At 44.8% G+C, this 21198-nt stretch overlaps 3 protein-coding genes and 1 long non-coding RNA gene across 4 annotated transcripts in view; 3 read left to right on the top strand and 1 right to left on the bottom strand.

The window, feature by feature from the left end:
- LOC135818954 (uncharacterized) overlaps positions 1-21198 on the bottom strand; it is a 173995-nt gene that overhangs the window by 143803 nt on the left and 8994 nt on the right. The window lies entirely within an intron of this gene.
- Positions 2015-2704, top strand: LOC135820297 (uncharacterized protein DDB_G0271670-like; the record flags this gene model as incomplete). The annotated part of the gene is made up of 1 exon (XM_065333613.1): positions 2015-2704. A coding segment is annotated over one exon (690 nt), but the record flags the coding sequence as incomplete, so codon positions are not given.
- Positions 4143-4832, top strand: LOC135820294 (uncharacterized protein DDB_G0271670-like; the record flags this gene model as incomplete). Its single annotated transcript, XM_065333611.1, has 1 exon — positions 4143-4832. A coding segment is annotated over one exon (690 nt), but the record flags the coding sequence as incomplete, so codon positions are not given.
- On the top strand, positions 9510-14843 carry LOC135819904 (serine-rich adhesin for platelets-like; the record flags this gene model as incomplete). The annotated part of the gene is made up of 1 exon (XM_065333204.1): positions 9510-14843. A coding segment is annotated over one exon (5334 nt), but the record flags the coding sequence as incomplete, so codon positions are not given.

Raw genomic sequence — 21198 nt, 5'->3', positions numbered from 1 at the left:
TAGTAGTAGTAGTAGTAGTAGTAGTAGTAGTAGTAGTAGTAGTAGTAGTAGTAGTAGTAGTAGTAGTAGTAGTAGTAGTAGTAGTAGTAGTAGTAGTAGTAGTAGTAGTAGTAGTAGTAGTAGTAGTAGTAGTAGTAGTAGTAGTAGTAGTAGTAGTAGTAGTAGTAGTAGTAGTAGTAGTAGTAGTAGTAGTAGTAGTAGTAGTAGTAGTAGTAGTAGTAGTAGTAGTAGTAGTAGTAGTAGTAGTAGTAGTAGTAGTAGTAGTAGTAGTAGTAGTAGTAGTAGTAGTAGTAGTAGTAGTAGTAGTAGTAGTAGTAGTAGTAGTAGTAGTAGTAGTAGTAGTAGTAGTAGTAGTAGTAGTAGTAGTAGTAGTAGTAGTAGTAGTAGTAGTAGTAGTAGTAGTAGTAGTAGTAGTAGTAGTAGTAGTAGTAGTAGTAGTAGTAGTAGTAGTAGTAGTAGTAGTAGTAGTAGTAGTAGTAGTAGTAGTAGTAGTAGTAGTAGTAGTAGTAGTAGTAGTAGTAGTAGTAGTAGTAGTAGTAGTAGTAGTAGTAGTAGTAGTAGTAGTAGTAGTAGTAGTAGTAGTAGTAGTAGTAGTAGTAGTAGTAGTAGTAGTAGTAGTAGTAGTAGTAGTAGTAGTAGTAGTAGTAGTAGTAGTAGTAGTAGTAGTAGTAGTAGTAGTAGTAGTAGTAGTAGTAGTAGTAGTAGTAGTAGTAGTAGTAGTAGTAGTAGTAGTAGTAGTAGTAGTAGTAGTAGTAGTAGTAGTAGTAGTAGTAGTAGTAGTAGTAGTAGTAGTAGTAGTAGTAGTAGTAGTAGTAGTAGTAGTAGTAGTAGTAGTAGTAGTAGTAGTAGTAGTAGTAGTAGTAGTAGTAGTAGTAGTAGTAGTAGTAGTAGTAGTAGTAGTAGTAGTAGTAGTAGTAGTAGTAGTAGTAGTAGTAGTAGTAGTAGTAGTAGTAGTAGTAGTAGTAGTAGTAGTAGTAGTAGTAGTAGTAGTAGTAGTAGTAGTAGTAGTAGTAGTAGTAGTAGTAGTAGTAGTAGTAGTAGTAGTAGTAGTAGTAGTAGTAGTAGTAGTAGTAGTAGTAGTAGTAGTAGTAGTAGTAGTAGTAGTAGTAGTAGTAGTAGTAGTAGTAGTAGTAGTAGTAGTAGTAGTAGTAGTAGTAGTAGTAGTAGTAGTAGTAGTAGTAGTAGTAGTAGTAGTAGTAGTAGTAGTAGTAGTAGTAGTAGTAGTAGTAGTAGTAGTAGTAGTAGTAGTAGTAGTAGTAGTAGTAGTAGTAGTAGTAGTAGTAGTAGTAGTAGTAGTAGTAGTAGTAGTAGTAGTAGTAGTAGTAGTAGTAGTAGTAGTAGTAGTAGTAGTAGTAGTAGTAGTAGTAGTAGTAGTAGTAGTAGTAGTAGTAGTAGTAGTAGTAGTAGTAGTAGTAGTAGTAGTAGTAGTAGTAGTAGTAGTAGTAGTAGTAGTAGTAGTAGTAGTAGTAGTAGTAGTAGTAGTAGTAGTAGTAGTAGTAGTAGTAGTAGTAGTAGTAGTAGTAGTAGTAGTAGTAGTAGTAGTAGTAGTAGTAGTAGTAGTAGTAGTAGTAGTAGTAGTAGTAGTAGTAGTAGTAGTAGTAGTAGTAGTAGTAGTAGTAGTAGTAGTAGTAGTAGTAGTAGTAGTAGTAGTAGTAGTAGTAGTAGTAGTAGTAGTAGTAGTAGTAGTAGTAGTAGTAGTAGTAGTAGTAGTAGTAGTAGTAGTAGTAGTAGTAGTAGTAGTAGTAGTAGTAGTAGTAGTAGTAGTAGTAGTAGTAGTAGTAGTAGTAGTAGTAGTAGTAGTAGTAGTAGTAGTAGTAGTAGTAGTAGTAGTAGTAGTAGTAGTAGTAGTAGTAGTAGTAGTAGTAGTAGTAGTAGTAGTAGTAGTAGTAGTAGTAGTAGTAGTAGTAGTAGTAGTAGTAGTAGTAGTAGTAGTAGTAGTAGTAGTAGTAGTAGTAGTAGTAGTAGTAGTAGTAGTAGTAGTAGTAGTAGTAGTAGTAGTAGTAGTAGTAGTAGTAGTAGTAGTAGTAGTAGTAGTAGTAGTAGTAGTAGTAGTAGTAGTAGTAGTAGTAGTAGTAGTAGTAGTAGTAGTAGTAGTAGTAGTAGTAGTAGTAGTAGTAGTAGTAGTAGTAGTAGTAGTAGTAGTAGTAGTAGTAGTAGTAGTAGTAGTAGTAGTAGTAGTAGTAGTAGTAGTAGTAGTAGTAGTAGTAGTAGTAGTAGTAGTAGTAGTAGTAGTAGTAGTAGTAGTAGTAGTAGTAGTAGTAGTAGTAGTAGTAGTAGTAGTAGTAGTAGTAGTAGTAGTAGTAGTAGTAGTAGTAGTAGTAGTAGTAGTAGTAGTAGTAGTAGTAGTAGTAGTAGTAGTAGTAGTAGTAGTAGTAGTAGTAGTAGTAGTAGTAGTAGTAGTAGTAGTAGTAGTAGTAGTAGTAGTAGTAGTAGTAGTAGTAGTAGTAGTAGTAGTAGTAGTAGTAGTAGTAGTAGTAGTAGTAGTAGTAGTAGTAGTAGTAGTAGTAGTAGTAGTAGTAGTAGTAGTAGTAGTAGTAGTAGTAGTAGTAGTAGTAGTAGTAGTAGTAGTAGTAGTAGTAGTAGTAGTAGTAGTAGTAGTAGTAGTAGTAGTAGTAGTAGTAGTAGTAGTAGTAGTAGTAGTAGTAGTAGTAGTAGTAGTAGTAGTAGTAGTAGTAGTAGTAGTAGTAGTAGTAGTAGTAGTAGTAGTAGTAGTAGTAGTAGTAGTAGTAGTAGTAGTAGTAGTAGTAGTAGTAGTAGTAGTAGTAGTAGTAGTAGTAGTAGTAGTAGTAGTAGTAGTAGTAGTAGTAGTAGACACGGCCAGAGCTCTGACCGTTCGCCTTTGCATGCCCGTAGGCATTGTTATTAGGTAATGATTTCGTGTGAAGCTTTTGAGTTCAAAGTTTTATATTTCAATTGAGTGATCTATTTTATTCCGAAATTGGGTTGTCTTTTTGCTTTGACTCTTACTTCATGGTGTTGTGAATAAAACCGTTCTCAAGTAGTAGTAGTAGTAGTAGTAGTAGTAGTAGTAGTAGTAGTAGTAGTAGTAGTAGTAGTAGTAGTAGTAGTAGTAGTAGTAGTAGTAGTAGTAGTAGTAGTAGTAGTAGTAGTAGTAGTAGTAGTAGTAGTAGTAGTAGTAGTAGTAGTAGTAGTAGTAGTAGTAGTAGTAGTAGTAGTAGTAGTAGTAGTAGTAGTAGTAGTAGTAGTAGTAGTAGTAGTAGTAGTAGTAGTAGTAGTAGTAGTAGTAGTAGTAGTAGTAGTAGTAGTAGTAGTAGTAGTAGTAGTAGTAGTAGTAGTAGTAGTAGTAGTAGTAGTAGTAGTAGTAGTAGTAGTAGTAGTAGTAGTAGTAGTAGTAGTAGTAGTAGTAGTAGTAGTAGTAGTAGTAGTAGTAGTAGTAGTAGTAGTAGTAGTAGTAGTAGTAGTAGTAGTAGTAGTAGTAGTAGTAGTAGTAGTAGTAGTAGTAGTAGTAGTAGTAGTAGTAGTAGTAGTAGTAGTAGTAGTAGTAGTAGTAGTAGTAGTAGTAGTAGTAGTAGTAGTAGTAGTAGTAGTAGTAGTAGTAGTAGTAGTAGTAGTAGTAGTAGTAGTAGTAGTAGTAGTAGTAGTAGTAGTAGTAGTAGTAGTAGTAGTAGTAGTAGTAGTAGTAGTAGTAGTAGTAGTAGTAGTAGTAGTAGTAGTAGTAGTAGTAGTAGTAGTAGTAGTAGTAGTAGTAGTAGTAGTAGTAGTAGTAGTAGTAGTAGTAGTAGTAGTAGTAGTAGTAGTAGTAGTAGTAGTAGTAGTAGTAGTAGTAGTAGTAGTAGTAGTAGTAGTAGTAGTAGTAGTAGTAGTAGTAGTAGTAGTAGTAGTAGTAGTAGTAGTAGTAGTAGTAGTAGTAGTAGTAGTAGTAGTAGTAGTAGACACGGCCAGAGCTCTGACCGTTCGCCTTTGCATGCCCGTAGGCATTGTTATTAGGTAATGATTTCGTGTGAAGCTTTTGAGTTCAAAGTTTTATATTTCAATTGAGTGATCTATTTTATTCCGAAATTGGGTTGTCTTTTTGCTTTGACTCTTACTTCATGGTGTTGTGAATAAAACCGTTCTCAAGTAGTAGTAGTAGTAGTAGTAGTAGTAGTAGTAGTAGTAGTAGTAGTAGTAGTAGTAGTAGTAGTAGTAGTAGTAGTAGTAGTAGTAGTAGTAGTAGTAGTAGTAGTAGTAGTAGTAGTAGTAGTAGTAGTAGTAGTAGTAGTAGTAGTAGTAGTAGTAGTAGTAGTAGTAGTAGTAGTAGTAGTAGTAGTAGTAGTAGTAGTAGTAGTAGTAGTAGTAGTAGTAGTAGTAGTAGTAGTAGTAGTAGTAGTAGTAGTAGTAGTAGTAGTAGTAGTAGTAGTAGTAGTAGTAGTAGTAGTAGTAGTAGTAGTAGTAGTAGTAGTAGTAGTAGTAGTAGTAGTAGTAGTAGTAGTAGTAGTAGTAGTAGTAGTAGTAGTAGTAGTAGTAGTAGTAGTAGTAGTAGTAGTAGTAGTAGTAGTAGTAGTAGTAGTAGTAGTAGTAGTAGTAGTAGTAGTAGTAGTAGTAGTAGTAGTAGTAGTAGTAGTAGTAGTAGTAGTAGTAGTAGTAGTAGTAGTAGTAGTAGTAGTAGTAGTAGTAGTAGTAGTAGTAGTAGTAGTAGTAGTAGTAGTAGTAGTAGTAGTAGTAGTAGTAGTAGTAGTAGTAGTAGTAGTAGTAGTAGTAGTAGTAGTAGTAGTAGTAGTAGTAGTAGTAGTAGTAGTAGTAGTAGTAGTAGTAGTAGTAGTAGTAGTAGTAGTAGTAGTAGTAGTAGTAGTAGTAGTAGTAGTAGTAGTAGTAGTAGTAGTAGTAGTAGTAGTAGTAGTAGTAGTAGTAGTAGTAGTAGTAGTAGTAGTAGTAGTAGTAGTAGTAGTAGTAGTAGTAGTAGTAGTAGTAGTAGTAGTAGTAGTAGTAGTAGTAGTAGTAGTAGTAGTAGTAGTAGTAGTAGTAGTAGTAGTAGTAGTAGTAGTAGTAGTAGTAGTAGTAGTAGTAGTAGTAGTAGTAGTAGTAGTAGTAGTAGTAGTAGTAGTAGTAGTAGTAGTAGTCACATCCTTTATTGCTGAACCCACAAATAATTGTGATACAAATTGTAAACCATCCGAGGAAGAAGAGAAAGCCATTAAAAATAAAAAATAAAACAAAAAAGGTTATTGTACCATGCCAAACGGCGAAGAAGAGAAAGCCATTAAAAATAAAAAATAAAACAAAAAAGGTTATTGTACCATGCCAAACGGCTATTATTAAGTCATGTACCAATTGTTATACATGACGTAGTATAGTAGTCAAGCACCTACAAAATACTTTGCAGGATAATATTTAAATTGCCTAGCATGCCTACAAATCCGCAGAGCATGCCAATGTTAAATAGGCCAACATATGAATACCGAAGGCGGTTACATGGACAGAAGGCGACATTGGTCGAGAAAAGATGGGCCTATTCTCTTCCTCAAGTAAGACGCTCTGCAACCACGGAGGCACGTGATTGACCACCTCAGCAAAACAAATGCAATTTTGCAGCGTAGCTGTGCCATCACAACAGCGTACTGCAGGTCACTATGCTTGTTAACCACCAGCTGAACAATGTTCTTCAATGCACGAGAGCACTCCGTGCCACATACGCCGTTTGTCGAAAATACGAGCGGAGTGAATGACCCCCTCTCGACATCGACAACACGCTGAAGATAGGCCCGCTTCTTCTGATGTTCATTCCGGGAAATCTGTGCAAGGACTTCCTGTCGCGACAGCAAAGACGCCGAGGGGTGAGTAACCCTCACATCAAAGAATGCATCTTGCTGTGGCGACCAAAAGCCCCTTGCACGGATATCCAATCGAGCCTCTGCAGCACGATTAGCGGTAACGCCGTGAAGTTGTTCACCATCCAACGGCAAAAGCGGTGGCTCTGTTTGAACATCCGGGATGGCAGAAGTCATCACCTCCACCAGCACATAACGAAGCTCATTGTGTCGCAGACTTGGGTAGCCCCCTGTAGGGCATGTCAATGCATGGTCGACAGACATGTCTCTACCACTCACACAAGTTGGTGGGAGGCCATCAATACCCCAGCCATAGCGCAGGGCGAGACCATCCCGGAAACATGCTTTATTTAACGCAAAGCCGTTCACAGCCAGAGGCTCAGCCGTTAGCCAACTGGACACGCCAGCATCAGCAGCAATCTCCAACAGCACTCGCTGACATGGGCTGAGCTCAGGATGCAAAGCAACCTGAGCCTCCTTAGCCGCAGTAGCCATTCTCCGACGTTCGGCATTTCGCAACGCCATTACCTCCCCCTGCAAATCAGCCGGAGCAATGTCAGCATCAGGGCGACGAAGCAAATCAATCACCGGCCGTGCCGAGGCCATACTGGAGGTCCACTGATGCACTGCATGAGGCCCAATGGCAGGAATTGAGAGACCACCGGACTTAACAGGCAAGCCGATGAGACTCTGCTCAATGGCGGACATGTTCTTCCCACCAGTGATTGCTGGTATCAAATTGTTGTCAATCACATTATCTAGCCTGCCGAAAGCATCCGGCTCCGGCAAGCCATGTGAGCACATATGGTAGCGCCAACGCGACCTCAATCCACGGGAGAAAACAGAATATGCAGCATGTGGCTGGGTTTCCGCCAGAGTGGAGAGAGTACCGACCTCCCTGCACCATACGGAAACATGACGACACAGACTCTCCTGTACAAATTCCTCCTCACCAATGGCCCCACCAAGATAACGAACACCATTGGTCAGCACACGTATACCCGTTGGGTCGAACAGCTCTTGGGCTTCTGACTCCAGGGCGGGTTTCACCAGCAGAACTGTCTTGGCTGCATTAGGGTAATATCCATACTTCGGGCCAATCTCCTCGATTGATTTCCAAAACGAATGCACGGCCGGCAATCTGCCACCAGACTCGCCATCATCCGCGTACCAGCATTGGTTCACCTCAGGGTGCTGTTCACGGAGTTTACAAATCATAGGAGCCACCGCAAGAGCAAACATGGCCATGGCCAGAGGGTCTCCCTGACAAGTTCCCTCGCGCGAGTACAATACTACGCCACCAGGAAGAAATAGTGGAATATCCGCACCATATGTATTACGACAATTTTTTTCCATCGGTGGACACACACGTGCGATATTATGCAAGGCGGCCTTCCTGTTGATTGCGTTAAAGGCATTAGATGCATCGATGAGTAAGATGGCATCAGTGTCATCGGCGAGATATTGTTCCTGGACGGCACGCACAGCCGCCTCACAAGCCGCCGGCACACCAACACACAGCTGATGAGGGATCACGGCTGTCGCAATATCAGACGATATACACTGCAACACAGCCTTAGCGATGATCCGGCGAGCGACTTCCCCCACCGCAATCGGGCGCACACCTGGTCTCTTGTCCAATGCCACGAGCCGTGCCGCAACAAAAGCCGACAGAGAAGCAGGGTCTACATCCGTCGTGCATATCCTCTTGGCAGCAGCAGCAAGAGCGGCAGCCAAATTTGAAGAAGCACCTTTAAAGGCCGAGAGCATACGCTGCCAGGCCTGCACGTCCAGGCCAGACGGACCACCGGATCCCTTCATACTGCCAGCCACCCTCTTAATGCCTGCTGCTGAAATACCTTCAAATATTATGTCATTGACCGGTGCTGCATCATTCTCCAACAAAACGGTTTCAGGTGGCTCCACAGGAGTCGGGTGCTTATCGCAAAGTACATCCAGAACCGTCGCACCAGTGGAAGGTACTGCGATTTCATTTGGCTTGAGAGGTCTACCACCACCACCCTGGGATAAACCCGCCATGGCACGATGTAAGTTGCCACGGTGAACGAGATTCGCAAACACTGTATCCGACATAACATCGGACTCGCTAGCTGCATGGCTACCAATCGGAATATGAGCCTGTATACATCTCCCTTCCGAGAGCAGTTCAGAGAGATGACCAGACGACCAGCTGTCTAGGCGCCGCCGCAGGTGCAACACGTTGTCCTGACTCGTGCTATCCCGACCAGGGCGCTGAAGACCAGAAGGCACCATGAACAGATTCCGTCTCCAGGTGACCACCTTCTGATATGACTGGCGCATCCAATCAATTAACTCAGGACCTCTACCCCATATGGATGAGGATACATCAGCAGCGTCACCCACCACCGGACCAGCGGAAATGATTCCAGGGCGGGGAGCAGTTGCAGTCACAGCAGCCGGCGCAGGACGAGGATTGTCACGAAGGAGAGAATCACCAATCACCTGGCCTCCATTCCGGGTCATATCCACACGCACACATTGTCCATTTGGGGTCCCACATTCCGAGATACTGGACACAATGGACCTGGTGCTATTATCATTTTCTCTCAAGAGCGGAGGGACAGGCAGTTCCACACGCAATGACTTCCGAGGCAGTGTCCCGGAATCAATAGTCGGCGATGATGCAGCGGCGGAGTTGCAAGTCACTATTGTGCGAGATTGCGAAATACATGTAGATGACACGGTACCGGAGACAGATGACACGGAGCCCGAGCCCGGCACCTCCCGTGAGCCCGAGCCCGGCACCTCCCGTGAGCTGCGGGGTACCCAACCAGGGGCACAAACAGGCGGAGCGTCCGGCAAAGAACCTATAGCTCCGACTACAACAGCTGTGGCTTGCAGATTGGCATTACCAAAGTTTGTACATTTATCGTCTCTCCCTGGGTAACAATTAATGCAGCACCTCCCATCTGCCGCACAGGAACATGACCGGCAAGTTCCTGACGCTCTGTTACAGGAGCAACAGGGTCGAGAACCCACCATACGCGAGCGGGACATTCTCCTAGCAACGCTTCAGCAGCACACAGCATAGGCGAAGACCATGCTGCACAGCTCTTCTGAGAGTACGCGCGTACGCGCTACTATTACCGGCACCAGTACTAGTATCAGGTAATAGTAGCCTCGGCCAAGCGCCAAGACACGGGCCGCACTCACGCCAGCGCCGTGAGTATTGGAGGAGCCGTGACGTACAAACGAAGACGGTCGGAGCAGGAAGCAGAAGCTTAGCGCGAAGTCAGCCGATGCGTCTAGTGAGTAGTGTCAACTCGACTCGTCCCATACCAAGTACTAGTTTGAAGTACACATCCAGAGCGCCACTGCATAGTATGCCACCAACCAGGCAGTACAGGGCCAAACCGCAAAGTGTGCACAGCACAGCAAGCCAGCTCAAACAGGGCCCAGGGCCCGCACGCTCAAACGTGCCCAGCACGGAACAAAGACTATAATGGCCGATTCGAAGCGCAAGAAACCACCTGGATGAAGAATTGGCAGGCTGGACGAGCCCAGGAGGAAGCAAACTACGCGAGCCGACTCCACGTGTCACAAGGAAAGTAATGAAAAAGGTTTCAAACCGATAGAATAGAACAGTGGAGTAGGAAATTAGAGAATAACGGAGGAGCAAAAAGCTCAACCGCCCAGTAGTGTAACGTTAGTAGTAGTAGTAGTAGTAGTAGTAGTAGTAGTAGTAGTAGTAGTAGTAGTAGTAGTAGTAGTAGTAGTAGTAGTAGTAGTAGTAGTAGTAGTAGTAGTAGTAGTAGTAGTAGTAGTAGTAGTAGTAGTAGTAGTAGTAGTAGTAGTAGTAGTAGTAGTAGTAGTAGTAGTAGTAGTAGTAGTAGTAGTAGTAGTAGTAGTAGTAGTAGTAGTAGTAGTAGTAGTAGTAGTAGTAGTAGTAGTAGTAGTAGTAGTAGTAGTAGTAGTAGTAGTAGTAGTAGTAGTAGTAGTAGTAGTAGTAGTAGTAGTAGTAGTAGTAGTAGTAGTAGTAGTAGTAGTAGTAGTAGTAGTAGTAGTAGTAGTAGTAGTAGTAGTAGTAGTAGTAGTAGTAGTAGTAGTAGTAGTAGTAGTAGTAGTAGTAGTAGTAGTAGTAGTAGTAGTAGTAGTAGTAGTAGTAGTAGTAGTAGTAGTAGTAGTAGTAGTAGTAGTAGTAGTAGTAGTAGTAGTAGTAGTAGTAGTAGTAGTAGTAGTAGTAGTAGTAGTAGTAGTAGTAGTAGTAGTAGTAGTAGTAGTAGTAGTAGTAGTAGTAGTAGTAGTAGTAGTAGTAGTAGTAGTAGTAGTAGTAGTAGTAGTAGTAGTAGTAGTAGTAGTAGCAGTAGCAGTAGCAGTAGCAGTAGCAGTAGCAGTAGCAGTAGCAGTAGCAGTAGCAGTAGCAGTAGCAGTAGCAGTAGCAGTAGCAGTAGCAGTAGCAGTAGCAGTAGCAGTAGCAGTAGCAGTAGCAGTAGCAGTAGCAGTAGCAGTAGCAGTAGCAGTAGCAGTAGCAGTAGCAGTAGCAGTAGCAGTAGCAGTAGCAGTAGCAGTAGCAGTAGCAGTAGCAGTAGCAGTAGCAGTAGCAGTAGCAGTAGCAGTAGCAGTAGCAGTAGCAGTAGCAGTAGCAGTAGCAGTAGCAGTAGCAGTAGCAGTAGCAGTAGCAGTAGCAGTAGCAGTAGCAGTAGCAGTAGCAGTAGCAGTAGCAGTAGCAGTAGCAGTAGCAGTAGCAGTAGCAGTAGCAGTAGCAGTAGCAGTAGCAGTAGCAGTAGCAGTAGCAGTAGCAGTAGCAGTAGCAGTAGCAGTAGCAGTAGCAGTAGCAGTAGCAGTAGCAGTAGCAGTAGCAGTAGCAGTAGCAGTAGCAGTAGCAGTAGCAGTAGCAGTAGCAGTAGCAGTAGCAGTAGCAGTAGCAGTAGCAGTAGCAGTAGCAGTAGCAGTAGCAGTAGCAGTAGCAGTAGCAGTAGCAGTAGCAGTAGCAGTAGCAGTAGCAGTAGCAGTAGCAGTAGCAGTAGCAGTAGCAGTAGCAGTAGCAGTAGCAGTAGCAGTAGCAGTAGCAGTAGCAGTAGCAGTAGCAGTAGCAGTAGCAGTAGCAGTAGCAGTAGCAGTAGCAGTAGCAGTAGCAGTAGCAGTAGCAGTAGCAGTAGCAGTAGCAGTAGCAGTAGCAGTAGCAGTAGCAGTAGCAGTAGCAGTAGCAGTAGTAGCAGTAGCAGTAGCAGTAGCAGTAGCAGTAGCAGTAGCAGTAGCAGTAGCAGTAGCAGTAGCAGTAGCAGTAGCAGTAGCAGTAGCAGTAGCAGTAGCAGTAGCAGTAGCAGTAGCAGTAGCAGTAGCAGTAGCAGTAGCAGTAGCAGTAGCAGTAGCAGTAGCAGTAGCAGTAGCAGTAGCAGTAGCAGTAGCAGTAGCAGTAGCAGTAGCAGTAGCAGTAGCAGTAGCAGTAGCAGTAGCAGTAGCAGTAGCAGTAGCAGTAGCAGTAGCAGTAGCAGTAGCAGTAGCAGTAGCAGTAGCAGTAGCAGTAGCAGTAGCAGTAGCAGTAGCAGTAGCAGTAGCAGTAGCAGTAGCAGTAGCAGTAGCAGTAGCAGTAGCAGTAGCAGTAGCAGTAGCAGTAGCAGTAGCAGTAGCAGTAGCAGTAGCAGTAGCAGTAGCAGTAGCAGTAGCAGTAGCAGTAGCAGTAGCAGTAGCAGTAGCAGTAGCAGTAGCAGTAGCAGTAGCAGTAGCAGTAGCAGTAGCAGTAGCAGTAGCAGTAGCAGTAGCAGTAGCAGTAGCAGTAGCAGTAGCAGTAGCAGTAGCAGTAGCAGTAGCAGTAGCAGTAGCAGTAGCAGTAGCAGTAGCAGTAGCAGTAGCAGTAGCAGTAGCAGTAGCAGTAGCAGTAGCAGTAGCAGTAGCAGTAGCAGTAGCAGTAGCAGTAGCAGTAGCAGTAGCAGTAGCAGTAGCAGTAGCAGTAGCAGTAGCAGTAGCAGTAGCAGTAGCAGTAGCAGTAGCAGTAGCAGTAGCAGTAGCAGTAGCAGTAGCAGTAGCAGTAGCAGTAGCAGTAGCAGTAGCAGTAGCAGTAGCAGTAGCAGTAGCAGTAGCAGTAGCAGTAGCAGTAGCAGTAGCAGTAGCAGTAGCAGTAGCAGTAGCAGTAGCAGTAGCAGTAGCAGTAGCAGTAGCAGTAGCAGTAGCAGTAGCAGTAGCAGTAGCAGTAGCAGTAGCAGTAGCAGTAGCAGTAGCAGTAGCAGTAGCAGTAGCAGTAGCAGTAGCAGTAGCAGTAGCAGTAGCAGTAGCAGTAGCAGTAGCAGTAGCAGTAGCAGTAGCAGTAGCAGTAGCAGTAGCAGTAGCAGTAGCAGTAGCAGTAGCAGTAGCAGTAGCAGTAGCAGTAGCAGTAGCAGTAGCAGTAGCAGTAGCAGTAGCAGTAGCAGTAGCAGTAGCAGTAGCAGTAGCAGTAGCAGTAGCAGTAGCAGTAGCAGTAGCAGTAGCAGTAGCAGTAGCAGTAGCAGTAGCAGTAGCAGTAGCAGTAGCAGTAGCAGTAGCAGTAGCAGTAGCAGTAGCAGTAGCAGTAGCAGTAGCAGTAGCAGTAGCAGTAGCAGTAGCAGTAGCAGTAGCAGTAGCAGTAGCAGTAGCAGTAGCAGTAGCAGTAGCAGTAGCAGTAGCAGTAGCAGTAGCAGTAGCAGTAGCAGTAGCAGTAGCAGTAGCAGTAGCAGTAGCAGTAGCAGTAGCAGTAGCAGTAGCAGTAGCAGTAGCAGTAGCAGTAGCAGTAGCAGTAGCAGTAGCAGTAGCAGTAGCAGTAGCAGTAGCAGTAGCAGTAGCAGTAGCAGTAGCAGTAGCAGTAGCAGTAGCAGTAGCAGTAGCAGTAGCAGTAGCAGTAGCAGTAGCAGTAGCAGTAGCAGTAGCAGTAGCAGTAGCAGTAGCAGTAGCAGTAGCAGTAGCAGTAGCAGTAGCAGTAGCAGTAGCAGTAGCAGTAGCAGTAGCAGTAGCAGTAGCAGTAGCAGTAGCAGTAGCAGTAGCAGTAGCAGTAGCAGTAGCAGTAGCAGTAGCAGTAGCAGTAGCAGTAGCAGTAGCAGTAGCAGTAGCAGTAGCAGTAGCAGTAGCAGTAGCAGTAGCAGTAGCAGTAGCAGTAGCAGTAGCAGTAGCAGTAGCAGTAGCAGTAGCAGTAGCAGTAGCAGTAGCAGTAGCAGTAGCAGTAGCAGTAGCAGTAGCAGTAGCAGTAGCAGTAGCAGTAGCAGTAGCAGTAGCAGTAGCAGTAGCAGTAGCAGTAGCAGTAGCAGTAGCAGTAGCAGTAGTAGTAGTAGTAGTAGTAGTAGTAGTAGTAGTAGTAGTAGTAGTAGTAGTAGTAGTAGTAGTAGTAGTAGTAGTAGTAGTAGTAGTAGTAGTAGTAGTAGTAGTAGTAGTAGTAGTAGTAGTAGTAGTAGTAGTAGTAGTAGTAGTAGTAGTAGTAGTAGTAGTAGTAGTAGTAGTAGTAGTAGTAGTAGTAGTAGTAGTAGTAGTAGTAGTAGTAGTAGTAGTAGTAGTAGTAGTAGTAGTAGTAGTAGTAGTAGTAGTAGTAGTAGTAGTAGTAGTAGTAGTAGTAGTAGTAGTAGTAGTAGTAGTAGTAGTAGTAGTAGTAGTAGTAGTAGTAGTAGTAGTAGTAGTAGTAGTAGTAGTAGTAGTAGTAGTAGTAGTAGTAGTAGTAGTAGTAGTAGTAGTAGTAGTAGTAGTAGTAGTAGTAGTAGTAGTAGTAGTAGTAGTAGTAGTAGTAGTAGTAGTAGTAGTAGTAGTAGTAGTAGTAGTAGTAGTAGTAGTAGTAGTAGTAGTAGTAGTAGTAGTAGTAGTAGTAGTAGTAGTAGTAGTAGTAGTAGTAGTAGTAGTAGTAGTAGTAGTAGTAGTAGTAGTAGTAGTAGTAGTAGTAGTAGTAGTAGTAGTAGTAGTAGTAGTAGTAGTAGTAGTAGTAGTAGTAGTAGTAGTAGTAGTAGTAGTAGTAGTAGTAGTAGTAGTAGTAGTAGTAGTAGTAGTAGTAGTAGTAGTAGTAGTAGTAGTAGTAGTAGTAGTAGTAGTAGTAGTAGTAGTAGTAGTAGTAGTAGTAGTAGTAGTAGTAGTAGTAGTAGTAGTAGTAGTAGTAGTAGTAGTAGTAGTAGTAGTAGTAGTAGTAGTAGTAGTAGTAGTAGTAGTAGTAGTAGTAGTAGTAGTAGTAGTAGTAGTAGTAGTAGTAGTAGTAGTAGTAGTAGTAGTAGTAGTAGTAGTAGTAGTAGTAGTAGTAGTAGTAGTAGTAGTAGTAGTAGTAGTAGTAGTAGTAGTAGTAGTAGTAGTAGTAGTAGTAGTAGTAGTAGTAGTAGTAGTAGTAGTAGTAGTAGTAGTAGTAGTAGTAGTAGTAGTAGTAGTAGTAGTAGTAGTAGTAGTAGTAGTAGTAGTAGTAGTAGTAGTAGTAGTAGTAGTAGTAGTAGTAGTAGTAGTAGTAGTAGTAGTAGTAGTAGTAGTAGTAGTAGTAGTAGTAGTAGTAGTAGTAGTAGTAGTAGTAGTAGTAGTAGTAGTAGTAGTAGTAGTAGTAGTAGTAGTAGTAGTAGTAGTAGTAGTAGTAGTAGTAGTAGTAGTAGTAGTAGTAGTAGTAGTAGTAGTAGTAGTAGTAGTAGTAGTAGTAGTAGTAGTAGTAGTAGTAGTAGTAGTAGTAGTAGTAGTAGTAGTAGTAGTAGTAGTAGTAGTAGTAGTAGTAGTAGTAGTAGTAGTAGTAGTAGTAGTAGTAGTAGTAGTAGTAGTAGTAGTAGTAGTAGTAGTAGTAGTAGTAGTAGTAGTAGTAGTAGTAGTAGTAGTAGTAGTAGTAGTAGTAGTAGTAGTAGTAGTAGTAGTAGTAGTAGTAGTAGTAGTAGTAGTAGTAGTAGTAGTAGTAGTAGTAGTAGTAGTAGTAGTAGTAGTAGTAGTAGTAGTAGTAGTAGTAGTAGTAGTAGTAGTAGTAGTAGTAGTAGTAGTAGTAGTAGTAGTAGTAGTAGTAGTAGTAGTAGTAGTAGTAGTAGTAGTAGTAGTAGTAGTAGTAGTAGTAGTAGTAGTAGTAGTAGTAGTAGTAGTAGTAGTAGTAGTAGTAGTAGTAGTAGTAGTAGTAGTAGTAGTAGTAGTAGTAGTAGTAGTAGTAGTAGTAGTAGTAGTAGTAGTAGTAGTAGTAGTAGTAGTAGTAGTAGTAGTAGTAGTAGTAGTAGTAGTAGTAGTAGTAGTAGTAGTAGTAGTAGTAGTAGTAGTAGTAGTAGTAGTAGTGGGCTCTGCGGAGTGGAGAGGCTGCACAGTTGCTGGATTCGGCCTACAGTGAGGCTGTGTCTTGGAAAAGGAATTTATTTATCGTCCCCTTCGGCGCTGAAGGTGAGGACTTTGTCAAGGAACTTTCCAGATTGATTGGCCTTTTCACAGATGGATCAGGGGCTCGGGCGTTTGCGTGGTCTGCCGTAGTCGTTGCGTGCCACCTTCTGCTGCAGAGGCCGTTCAACACCTCAGCCGCCGCTGACCACAGGAAGTTTCTACGAAAGAGGCTTTCTTTGTGGTCAGCTGGCAATTTATCGGCCCTGCTGCGGGAGTCTCGGTGTAACAGTTTTCCCCTGTTCTCTATAACTTTACACTCCCTCGCACCTCATGCGTCTTACGCCTGTCTATTAGCACCTTCATTGGCGCCATTGCCACATGTATACTATCACATTTTGCATATAACTGGTCGAGGCACGCTCAACCAGGCCTCTTACTTTTCAAGTTTGATTAAACCTGTTACACTGGTAGCAGAGGATGGTTACTACTCTGTTTTTGGCAGGTGTTCTGGTCGCTCTGCTTACGCTCCTCGTACTCGTCGTTCGGCTGATAAACGATATCAAGACCGCTCAGCGCGTTAGCCAAGGAAACCGAACGATACATCCGAACTCGGAACCGTGGGAGCCAACACCCCGCCTTACGAAAGAGCCGCCTGTGTTTGGAGGAGATTCCGCTACATTCAAAGAATGGACGTTTGCAATGGACATGGCCCTACGGTCGTTGGCACTCCCAAATGCGGCACAGAGGGTCGACTACGCGGCAGGATTTTTGACTGGAAACGCTCGTCTTTGGTTGATAGCGGCATTGGAAGCTAACCAAGTGTTTTCCGACTGGCCTGCTCTGAAAGCGGCACTTGGCGATGTGTACGGACCACGGCACAACGAGGAAACATCGCGTATGGGACTAATTTCCGCAGCGCAGCGCGGGTCGCTGGACGCATACATTGCTGCTTTCACTCGCCTCAGCCTGCAAGTGCCGGAAATCGACCACCACACCAGAGCGCTGCTGTTCGTCAGGGGTCTAGTGCCGCACATCCAGCGACAGGTCATGCGTGAGCATCCACGTACCCTGGAGCAAGCTGTCATGGCAGCAAACACCGTGGAGCAGTCGTCAGGGCCACCGGCGTCGGGGCCACCAGCCAGTAGAGAGTCGCGTTCCGTGCCCAGCTTCCGTGGTCAGGGCCTCCGCAAGCTGACGGACCAAGAGCGTGTCCAACTGCGAGCAATGGGACACTGCTTTGCTTGCAGGAAGCCAGGCCACCTCGCTAAAGACTGTACTGAGGGTGGACAGCGCTACCCAAACGCTGGTCGCCAGTAAGAAAGGGGGTGCGCTTACTGGCGACGACCCAAGCGCCCACGCCGGTACCAGTCGCTAACCGGTTCGGAGCTCTGGAGGTTGAAGACGTTGCTCTCCAGGAACCTACGGAGCCGGAGACACCCATAGCTGTAGGAAATTGTCCCGTTGCAGAAAGGTGTCATGTCAGCAACGTCAGCGTCGGCAATGAACCTGAACACGACCTACTGCGCATACAGGGAAAGATCGGCGGTCGCCGTGCAGTGATGCTGATAGATTCCGGTTCGACGCATGACTTCATTGCAGACAGTTTTGTTCGAAAGCATCATCTTGACACGGATGCAAGCTCAGCAGTGCTGAGCGTAACATTGGCGGACGGCTCGACCAGCGAGGTCCCGCAAATTTCCACACGCACGCTAAGGGTGACAGTCGGGGGCTTCAGTGAGGAACAGCACTTTACTGTGTATCCCCTGACTCGCTACGACGCTATTCTTGGCAAGCCGTGGCTTACAAGGAACAACCCCAGCATCAACTTCCGTACGAACGAAGTTCAGTTGGACGGTGAGCCCTTTGTTGCCAAATTGCCTTCAGCTAACCCGCCGACAGCCGACCGGCCATCTGTGGAAAGCATGTTTATCAGTGGCCGACAAGCTCGTCATGCCCTGAGGAGTGGAGCCGAGGGGTTTCTTGCATGGGTCACTGCTGCAAACGAGGAGAATCGTTCAGGGCCACAACTCCAGGAATCAGAGCAACAAGACATCCAGAACCTGCTCAAGAGGTACCAGGATTTATTTCCAGACGAGCTGCCGAATGAGCTTCCACCGAAGAGACCAGTCGACCATGAAATCCAGATAGAAGATGGAGCCAGACCACCGTCTCGACCCGCCTACCGCCTGCCGAAACCAGAGATGGACGAGCTCCAGTCACAGCTATCAGAATTACTTGAGAAGGGATTCATTGAGCCAAGTAAGTCGCCATACGGTGCACCTGTGTTTTTTGTGAAAAAGTCGGATGGCACTCTGAGAATGGTGTGCGATTGGCGAGAATTGAATAGAATTACGATCAAAAACAAAGCTTGTCTTCCTAATATTGATGACTTATTCGACACGATCCAGGGCAGTGCATATTTCTCCAAGTTGGACTTGCGGTCAGGCTACAATCAAATCAGAATTCAAGACTCGGATGTTTCTAAGACGGCCATTAATACGCCGTTCGGCCACTTCCAATTTAGAGTCATGGGATTCGGGCTGACTAATGCCCCGGCCACCTTTCAGTCACTCATGAACTCTATTCTGCAACCGCATCTCCGAAAATTCGTTGTAGTATTCTTGGATGACATTCTAGTTTTCAGCAAGACCTGGGAAGATCATCAGCATCATCTTCAAACAGTTCTAGAAACACTTAGAAATAGTGAGCTGTATTGCAAACAGTCTAAATGCGAATTCGGCGTGAGAGAAGTTCTCTTCTTGGGGCATAAAATCAACGGCACATCAATTTCCCCTGATCCCAAGAAGATAAGTGCTGTGGAAACATGGCCAACTCCGTCGTCAGTAACTGATGTGAGGAAGTTTCTTGGCTTTGCAAACTATTTCCGAAGGTTCATAGATCGACACTCGACCATCTCTCGTCCATTAGAAGAAATCACCGGAAAAAATTCACGCTTTGAATGGAGCGCTGCTAGACAGAAGGCATTCGAGTCTCTAAAATCAGCATTACTCGAGGCGCCAGTGTTGCAACTGGCCGATGTTGAGAAAAGCTTCATGGTAGAAACTGACGCAAGTGACTTTGCCGTGGCGGGTGTGCTCCTGCAGCAGGGAGAAGATATGGATTTGCATCCCGTAGCCTATTGTAGTCGGAAACTGTCAGCTGCAGAACGCAACTATACTGCGGCCGAGAGGGAAACGTTGGCTGTGGTATTTGCATTAAAGTGCTGGAGAATCTATCTATTCCGCCACTTTGACCTGATGACTGATAATATGGGTGTTGTCTATTTACGAACCAAACCGACTCTCACCAAGCGTGAGGCAAGATGGGTAGAGTTTTTAGCTGACTATGACTTTACGGTCTTTCACAAACCAGGAAAGAAAAACATTGCCGACCCGCTTTCACGCCGTCCAGATCTGTTCAGTGATTCTGAAATAGGCGGGTCATCCTATCCTCCTAACATTCAGTTGAATGCCATAGAGCATACCCTAGAGATTAATCCAGACTTAGCGCAGTTAATTGTCAGCGGTTACAAGTGCGACAAGGATCTTGCTCCCATTATCAGGAGACTGAAAAATTCAAGCCATGACAATCTGCACGACCGTTACCTTCTAAATGAAACACCCGGTTATCTTTATCTCAGATCTTCACCACAGAACAGGTTATGCATTCCAAAGAGTAGCAAACTCCGACTCGCCCTGCTTCAAGAATACCATGACTGTGTGACTGCGGGGCATCCCGGTCGAGATCGCACCTATTTTAGACTCTCTAGATATTTCTATTGGCCCAGAATGGGACTGGATGTAAAGGCGTTTGTCAAGTCATGTGACGTCTGCCAACGAGTTAAAGGCGGCCAGCTAAAAACTGGTCTCTTGCAGAATTTACCAGTGCCCAGTCAGCCGTGGGCGGATATCTCGATGGATTTTATCATGGGTTTGCCTAGGACCGATACAGGTCATGATGCTATATATGTATTTGTAGACCGCTTGACAAAGTGTGTACATTTAGCACCTACTTCCTCTACTATTGACGCTAAAGGAAGTGCTGATCTGTATATTCAACATGTATTTCGACTTCATGGTTTGAGTTCTAGTATTGTATGTGATCGTGATCCAAGATTTACGGCAGCATTTTTTCAGGAATTGTTTGATCGCTTAGGAACGAAACTAGCATTTAGTACTGCCAATCACCCTCAGACAGATGGCCTAACTGAACGAGTAAACAGAATAGTAGAGGATGTGCTGAGGGCTTTTGTAAATCATAAACAAGATAACTGGGATATGCTCCTACCTCTCTGTGAGTTTTCTATCAACAGCGCTACTCAATCATCTACAGGAAACACACCGTTCTTCTTAAATTACGGTCTAAATCCCAGAGCGCCACCCGACTTCCTCAACCCTATTCAGGGAGGCAGAGATTCAGCTGATTGGTTGCAAGCAAGACAAGACGCGGTCAAGATCTCACAAGATGCGCTAGTGGCAGCTCAAGCTCGTCAGGCCTTCTATGCAGATCGGACAAGGGTCGAGGGAAAGCTGAAGGTGGGAGATTTGGTAATGGTCTACAGGGATTTCCTCCTGACTCCTGAAGCTCGGGACCGACCATCCCATAAATTACGCCCCAAGTGGTTTGGCCCCTTTCCTATAACCCATGTGGTCGGCCCGAATGCCTACAAGCTCAAGTTGCCTCATACCAGCCGCTGTCACCCGGTATTTAATGTGTCGGCACTCCGTGCCTACGAGAAGAACGCTATTCCTAATAGGAGACAGCCTACGCCTCCGCCTATCACGGACCTTGATGGTCATGCCCGCTATGTGGTGGAGAACATTCTCAGTCACCGCCGCCGGCAGAATCAGCTTCAGTACCTAGTCAAGTGGCAAGGCTACTCTGATGCCACTTGGGAGCCTGAACATTATTTGTTGGATGAATCTGGTAATGACATTGTTCCACTTCAGAAGTACAAAACCTTGGCTTCTGCCCGCTGAGTTTTGCAGTTGAACTTCTAGTTTCACCTTACACATTTGTTGAGCTTATTACACTTTATTTGCATGGAGTTTCAGTCGTCTTATTGTGTTACTTCAGTGCGAAGCCTTTTTTCGTCTCGCACGTGTTTGCGCTTATTGTACTCTATTCCACTTGAGCATTTGGGTTATAAGCTCCTTCCTCTCCATAGGAGGGGGATGATGTAACAGTTTTCCCCTGTTCTCTATAACTTTACACTCCCTCGCACCTCATGCGTCTTACGCCTGTCTATTAGCACCTTCATTGGCGCCATTGCCACATGTATACTATCACATTTTGCATATAACTGGTCGAGGCACGCTCAACCAGGCCTCTTACTTTTCAAGTTTGATTAAACCTGTTACACTCGGTGCATCCAGGCGCATTTGCCGATGCCTCATTCTGGTGGCTCTGCGGGTGGTGGATTAGATGACGTCCAGTTCGCTAAGCTAGTCTATGGTGATCGACTTGGCACGGCTGCCCACTACGTAGAGGAGGGTGGTGGTGGTGGTGTCTTGTCTCTTTCATCTATTGTGGATGGACAAACTGTACTTGAGACGTTGAGGGCAAAGCATCCGGATCCTGTTCCCCCTGAGCCAAGCGTTCTGCTGCCTGACGGTCCGCCTCCACCGGATAACGTGCTTTATGAGGCCATAACATCAACAAAGGTACGAGCTACCATCATGGCGATGAAGGGCGCTGCTGGCCCTTCGGCACTGGATTCGGAGGCTTGGCGGCGGATGGCTTCCATGTACGGTGCGGCGTCGAAGGCACTCTGCACATCCCTTGCCCACATGGCCAGGTGTTTGTGCGTGGAGGAGATTGACCCATCTCATCTCCGAGCTTTCCTCGCCGGTCGACTAATACCGCTTGACAAGCAACCTGGCGTAAGACCGATAGCGATCGGTGAGGTTTTCCGGAGAGTGGTCGGGAAGGTGATCATGGCCGTGATCGAGCGTGACGTTGCGGCCGTCACTGTCCCACGGCAGCTGTGTGTCGGCGTCCCCTCCGCCTGTGAGGTTGCTGTCCAAGCCCTCACTGGCTTGTACGAGCGTGATGAGGACACTGCCATTCTCCTCGTTGACGCTTCAAATGCGTTTAATGCGTTGAACCGTGCAGCCGCAATCAACAACATACCAAAGGTTTGCCCTGCAGCTGGTCGAGTGTTTGTAAATACATACCAGGCCGACATACCACTCTACCTCGATGG

The sequence above is a fragment of the Sycon ciliatum genome, chromosome 6 (assembly GCF_964019385.1).
Source record: "Sycon ciliatum chromosome 6, ocSycCili1.1, whole genome shotgun sequence".
Taxonomy (NCBI): Eukaryota; Metazoa; Porifera; class Calcarea; order Leucosolenida; family Sycettidae; genus Sycon; species Sycon ciliatum.
This window is presented reverse-complemented; position numbering and strand designations above follow the sequence as displayed.